At 35.3% G+C, this 6,861-nt stretch overlaps 1 protein-coding gene across 1 annotated transcript; it reads right to left on the bottom strand.

Moving 5' to 3' along the window:
• On the bottom strand, positions 538-6,590 carry LOC109822274 (nucleobase-ascorbate transporter 6-like). The gene is made up of 14 exons (XM_020388449.1): positions 6,395-6,590; positions 6,199-6,296; positions 5,913-6,089; positions 5,707-5,807; positions 5,231-5,306; positions 5,066-5,125; positions 4,798-4,982; positions 4,182-4,278; positions 2,634-2,720; positions 2,458-2,516; positions 2,272-2,363; positions 2,058-2,135; positions 1,113-1,273; positions 538-1,022 (listed from the first exon to the last, which is right to left on the bottom strand). The coding sequence occupies exons 1-14, from the start codon at positions 6,480-6,482 to the stop codon at positions 804-806; spliced, it is 1,578 nt and encodes a 525-aa protein (XP_020244038.1). The 5' UTR covers positions 6,483-6,590; the 3' UTR covers positions 538-803.

Consider the following 6,861-nt stretch of genomic DNA (forward strand, 5'->3'; position numbering starts at 1 on the left):
CGGAATTGGGGATATTTGGAGCACAGAAAAGTGTCTTTTTTGAAGCTATTGGTTATGGTTTTGTTTGAGAGATTGAGAGCTTTGTGTGAGAGATTAGTTTGTGGATTTGTAATCTCTATTTGTACTCTTCTTCTCTATTAGTGAAAACTCATCCCCTTCTTGCCCCGTGGACGTAGGCAACTTGCCGAACCACGTAAAATTCGTTGTTTGTATTTGTGCCGTTATTTTGGATTGTTTGGTCTTCTGTTGCGACGTTTATTTTGGTTCCTCAGAGCATAACAATGAATTTATTAGCTCTCTCTAAATTTTTATTTATAGTATTTAAGAAAACAAAGAAGTTTGCCTCTAACCAATGTGAGACTAAACAATAGTAAACAACTACTCTCTTAAACAAATGTTAAAAGCCTACATAATCATATTCCCATTCACTAACTCTCTACAAGGGAGGGGAAAAACTGAACAGAAGAATCCAACAGAATCTTTTTTAGCCTTAACATCAATCAACAGGATCAGGTACATAATCTCTGCTCAAAAATATTGGAAGAATTTAACCTCTATTGGTCCTTTACTACCATCTTTTCATATAGATAACAAATTCATCAGATAGAACAAAAAGAACATACAACCTTATAAATTACATGCATCCCTTGATAAATGTCTGTATCCCACAAGGAGGAAAATATATGTGGAACTTAACATATAATCCTTTCTTTTTCTCTATGTTCTTCTTACCATATGAACTGTCTAAGAACACAATAAACGGCAATAAAAATACCGAAAATGCCAATATGCCCATAGCCACACTAGAACGAAGGGAAAAACTTGTTAAGGTTGTAAGGGAGTGCATAGAATTCTTCGCTTCTTGCATCGGTTTTATATGATCTGAACTTTTCCCACCAATGCCAGCCTCTATCTCTTCTAACTGCACTGTCACCTCGTAGAAGTGTGCAATCTAAGAAATAAGCAACAAAAGCTGCCACAGTCGCTGGCGAAGAAAATATCACATTGACGATATCATTGAACTGTGACCAAAAAAAGGAGGAGAAATGTTAGAGCTGAAATGTAAAAATATAATAATCTTGAAAAAAATACGGGTAAGGAGACAAACATACGGATTGTGCATGAGTGTGAACAGGGCCATAACCAGCAACTACTTCGTATTCTCTGAAGTATTGGGGAACTGATAAGCCCATGAACAAGGAAAATCCTAGAATAAATTTTGTCCTCATACTGTTGAGATTGCAGAATTGAAGAAAGCCAAGCCCTGCAGAAGCTGCTTACAAAAAAATAGCATGTCAGTTTTGGTTTTAATGAGAAAAGATTTTCCTATCAATTAAAGGATTATCTGCAATTAAATACCCCATTGTAAATAACCATAAAGTAAATAAAGGTTCTGAAATATAAATGATGAAAAGAAACCCAGCATAAATTTTTTTCCATTTTTCCTATATATATAACATTGGCGATTTCAGGAAGAACTTTTGTGAAGTAAATTAGATAGATCGTAGAAAATGAGGCATGGAATCTATCCATGCCTTAAAAGTACACTGTTTTCACTGAGTCGATATATGTTGGTTTAACAAAAACAATTACCCCCATCCTATGTAAATTTGACAATACTTAATTCTATTATAGAGCACTTTGAATTTATGACTATCTTTAACAAATCTATACAACATTTTGGCATCACAAAGATGGCCTAATCAGTGTTGCTAATTTTATAACAGAATGCGAACATAAGTAAAATACGACCTATAAATTTCAGCTACGAAGTTGCACTCAGAAGGAAAGAAAGTATACATGTATACAGCTGAGTGTGTTTTTCATTGAAGTATTTTAAATTAATATTGGGAACAAATAGAATTTATGTATTTAAGAAGCAATCCAACCACATAAAGGATTGAAATTTTGGAGCAATTTCATGTTCAGGGTATGCACTCATGCCTGTCAAAATAAAAATCAAGCCTCTTGTCTGATTTTTCACAAAAGAAAAGTAAGCATAAAAGAGCAAACAAACAATGATTCTGTTAGAATATTCTGTTCTAGAACTATGTTACCTGTATAAGCAAAAAGAACACAGTATAGAGCAGCAAAAATAGGCAGCGGAATTGAAGCAAAAAGCGCTCCAAATTTTCCTGGTTATTATAAGAATGTATTAAAAAAAGTCAAAAAATAAAGCATGTTGAACCTTCAATGATGTCAATAACAAACATGAAAGGAAAATACTCATGAAAATAATCTCATTTCATATTTCTCTTTGGAAAATGGTACCTAGTACTGAGAAGAAAATCATGAAACCAGCTGAGATTTGAATTACTCTTCTGCTTCCTACTCGTGTCAATCCCAATAGACCAACATTTTCACTGTTAAAAGATACAAAAATGTCACAATTTCTCACATTTTATTTGACTTTTATCGATTATTTATATTTCTAAATAGTGGAATTTAGTTTATTACACTGATGCCGAAGATCCATTTACAGTACCAAATAATCCATCCAACAAAATGCCTATTCCCTGCGGGTTATAAGTTTGCATGAGAAACAAAGATATGCCAGTAACTTTATTTACTTATTTAAAAAGGACAAAGACTTTGTTAATGGTGGAAAGCAAGAAGAAAGAATGCGTAATCACCTGCCATCCAACACCTCGACCGAAAATGGAAGGTGGCAAAGGCGTCGCACTTGCAAACCTTGCTGCAGCGATAAAAGTACCCGTTGACTGCAAGCGGAATAATTCCAAATTAGAATATCCAAGTATCAAATGTCATGCTTTGAACTGGCATAGGCATTAATTATCTACTTAGCACATGTATAATAGCAAGTAAAGTTGAGGAATCAAAAACATTTATTGAAGAAAGTTTGCATAGGAATAGTGTGCATGTTATACAAACCATGCTGATCGTGAAACTTAATTTAGGCACAGATTCATTGTATTTATTTGAAACGAAGAGTAATACAATGTCTCAAAATAGTTTTTCAGGAAATCTTACTATGTTGTGAATCTACACAATGATTGGAATGTCCAATGTGATTGCTGCCCCAATAGAAAAATACAAGTCAGTTATTTACTAAGGCTTTATTGAGGTTTATCATTCTGTGAACCAGGACGTACTTCGATATGGTTTCCAGAAGTAGACCATATTGCTTATGCTGTTTTCTTTGACTCATTCCTACATACCTCTGAGCTTTATGAAACTTCATCCTTTTACCTCCCGTGTATTTCAAGGAAATTGTTAGGATTAGAAAAGATCACCGTTTTAGTTAACAACTGTAATAGAATGACACCACTCATTATTCCTATGGGCGGTTTGTTAGACATATCAGCTCTCTTTATGGTTTTTGATTATTTTTTCTCCTTCATAAAATCACTTTCCTGAATAACACGTTCTAACTATGCATTACCATATAGTTTGTGGCTCACTTAACCTACTAAGATTAATATGCACGCACGAATGTGTTTATGATATGGACATTTGTCAATTTTACAGAATAACTAGATACACGCCTAGCTCTCACTGCTACGCTTCAAAATGCATTGAAGCAAACTTACTTTCTCACGAAGGCTTAACATCAGATTTGGAAATTTGTCCTTAACACCACCTCTGTTTATCCGATATCAGGAGGGAGCAAGTAATTCAAAATACTATTTCCATGTCAAGAGATAACACCTAATTCTACTTCCATCATTCTTCAGCGAGTTGGATACCTTTTTGACTGATCAGAATAGCTGAATTGTCTTATGATTTCAGATGCCGAATGAAAACATCAGAGCTAGTTAAGCAAACTGCAAGCATTTCGCATGCTGAAAGCTAAATATCGAAAGTTCTAAAATTTGGATGTATCCAGTGTGTCAATCTCTATTATGGAAAATCCCAGGCTTTAGCAGCTGAAAAGATAATGGTGTTTGAGCATTTTTCTTTTAAAAGTTTAAGACGCTTCCATTCATCAAAAGTAGTAGTTCTCGGCAAGGATCAACCAAATTCTTCAAAAGATGAAGAGATGACTGTTGTCTTTCTTATCCAGAAATCCCATGGACATAAGGACGCTAAAATAGAAAAGAACAATACATATACATCTTCATTAAAATTATGGAATTGCAACATAAGACTTGCTTAAAGCACACAGAACAAGAGAACACTCATTATCGTAAACAAGCAAAACAGATATAAGATCTTGATACCTCAATAAGGGCAGCAAATGAAGCAGCCATCATGGCAAAAGCATCTCCTGCATAGAAAATTGGACTTCCCCATTGGAAGGGATATGGAATCCTAAACCTGCATTTTGAAAATTATTAGCATGTAACTCCTCCTCCACATCTTTTTAAAAAACAAGAGAATTTTGCCAGAGTACATTGATTATGATAATAAAAGAAGCTTGGATAAGGACCAGAAACCCCAAAGAAGGAAAAGAGAAAGAAGATAAACCCTTCAGTGAAAAACATCTAAGAAGTTCGATCAGCATTCTACCATGTAGTGTTTTGAAGCTCGAAATTTAATTCACGAAAAAGACTTTGGAACTCACTTCATACAGACGTATTTTTGCTCTCAAACCAAGCAGAAAATAAACTCAAAATGGTGTCATCGTAAAAGTTATAAGATGTTGAACAATCTATCAACACAGCTTCTTACATTAGAAAATTAATTAGAGCACAAAGCAGCATAAGGAAAAGATTAGTGCATAGTTTGAAAATCAAATTGTAAAGAAATATTGGATATAAAATAACTATGTCAAAATCGTACTTCTCAGAAACATAAATCAATAAACTGGAATCCAATTCGAGATGAAAGTAATACCATGGAGAACTCCAAATAAGACCAGCACGATCAGTACGACAACTATATTGAGTCTCTGGAGGCCTATGTCTATATGCACCAGCTACAGTGAGAATATGTGCATAAATCCATACGATCACAATGGTAATCAACACCGCAAATCGATTAAAGATCCCGCTCCTTATTATGATTGGAAATGTTACATACTGCAAAATTACAAAATTCCCGTAAACATATGGATATCTAAGTTAAACAAAGTTGATAGTCAACCATCATAAGATTTGACTACCTGAGCGAAGAATAAAAAGATAACAAGTGCAGGAAGGCCAATCTCGATACATCTTGCAACCTACAAAATCAGGAAATAGTAGACAAATAGAATGATAAATATGAGGAAGAAATATAGTATCAATAATAAATCATAATATCACAGGAAAGAATAGTGCCTACTAACCCCGGGGAAGCCAACATAGAAGAGCCCAAGTCCTGCTAGAGTTACGATAGGCATAGCAGCAAGAGGGCTGAGATATCTGTTTCCATTTAAACCAACGTTAAACATTTGAAATGACTGATTTCACAGTGTTACTTGATTTTGTTTGCAATCACCGCTAAATACAGGGGAAAATAACTTCAAATATCTGCATCTATTTCTAAAAAGAAAATTACAGCACGTTCAACTATTTTCCGAAAAACTACCAAATAGCCTTAGAAAGTTCAGCGATTGGAAGCATGAACACATAAGCTAGAATAACATCAAAAGTTAAATCTTGTAGCACATAAAACTGCAACTAGAAATAGTTCCTCATGTGTGATTGGTCAAACTACATAACAGCTCCCATATAATTAGAAAGTGGATACTTGATGAAAATATGATTTCTTAAATAACTAATTACATGATAAATAATCAGAAAACTAACAAGTCAAACTTACCTTATAACAATTCTCCATATACCCAGAAATCCCACCAAAATCTGCAAGCTCGATCCAGCAATTAGAGCTCCTTGTATCGCCCTCATAGTATACTCAAATCTCTAACACAATCACCCGAAAAGTACAAAACAAACAAATAAGCTAATTGGTATGAAAAAAGACCCAACTTTTTCTTGACAAACACGATGAAGAAAAATCGAAGAAACCTCATAGGGGTCTATAATGTAGGCATATCTTTGGCTGAGAATAATCGAAACAGTGGGAAGTATATATGTAAATGATCCTCCGATCACAACAGGAAGCCGAGACCCAAAATAAGACTGTAAAAACGTATTGATTCCGGCCACAAATAACATAGTTTGTATAACTCTCGCCTTCTCTTCCTGCAAAATTATCAACAAAAAAAAAAGCTCTATCAAAATAGCAAAACGAAACAGAGAAATGAGAAATACCCATTTGATTAAAGGCCATGTATTGATCAAAGAAGCTCACAAGGCCACCGCCCATTTGAGGAACGAGGAGAAGTGGGACTATAACCACCATTCCCAGCATCACGAGATAGTGTTGAAAACCAAGAAACAAGGCCGCAGCTGCGACAAAAGGGAAAAAAAAAACAGAGGAATGAGATGAGAGAGAAAGAGAGAGCTTTAGAGAGAGAGAGAGAGGTGGATAGAGAGAGAGTACGGACACCAAGGAGGTGGGCTAGTGAGGCAGTAATCGATGCCAGGGAGCTGCTCTTTGATGGGATGAGGGGCAAAATCATCCACCTTTGCCATTGATTTTCCCCCCCAGTGTTTGATCTCTGTTTGTTTCTCTCACTAGAAACGGGTTGAGGGTTTTGAGAATGAGAGAGAGAGAGAGAGAGAGAGAGAGAGAGAGAGAGTGATGAAGAAGGGAAGAAGGGTGTGCGGGCAATTATATGGAGAGAGAAGAGAGGGAGGAGTGAGAAAAAAAAACGGTAGAATTTGCTAGTTTCGCTCCGCACATCTAACGTTTGTTTTTCCTTGGATTTTAAATGAGAAGCGCTAGAAGGACCGAGCAGCTGACTCTATTTTGTGACTCAAGGCAGGATATTTCGGGATTAAGTCGCTTTAATCTTGTTCATATTAGGAAATTGCTTCTCAATTTTGAAAATTTAAGTACAAAGTTCTGTTA

The sequence above is a fragment of the Asparagus officinalis genome, chromosome 8 (genome assembly GCF_001876935.1).
Source record: "Asparagus officinalis chromosome 8, Aspof.V1, whole genome shotgun sequence".
Classification (NCBI taxonomy): domain Eukaryota; kingdom Viridiplantae; phylum Streptophyta; class Magnoliopsida; order Asparagales; family Asparagaceae; genus Asparagus; species Asparagus officinalis.

What these genes read in the sequence shown, in the direction of transcription:
- LOC109822274 (XM_020388449.1), bottom strand. Translation starts at nt 6,482, where the DNA reads ATGGCAAAGGTGGATGATTTTGCCCCTCATCCCATCAAAGAGCAGCTC. An exon ending in ACATTATAGACCCCTATGAG is followed by an intron (nt 5,808 to 5,912) that starts GTTTCTTCGATT and finishes TGATTGTGTTAG; the next exon opens with AGATTTGAGTATACTATGAG. An exon ending in AATGGATCTTCGGCATCAGT is followed by an intron (nt 2,364 to 2,457) that starts GTAATAAACTAA and finishes ATCTTTTAACAG; the next exon opens with TGAAAATGTTGGTCTATTGG.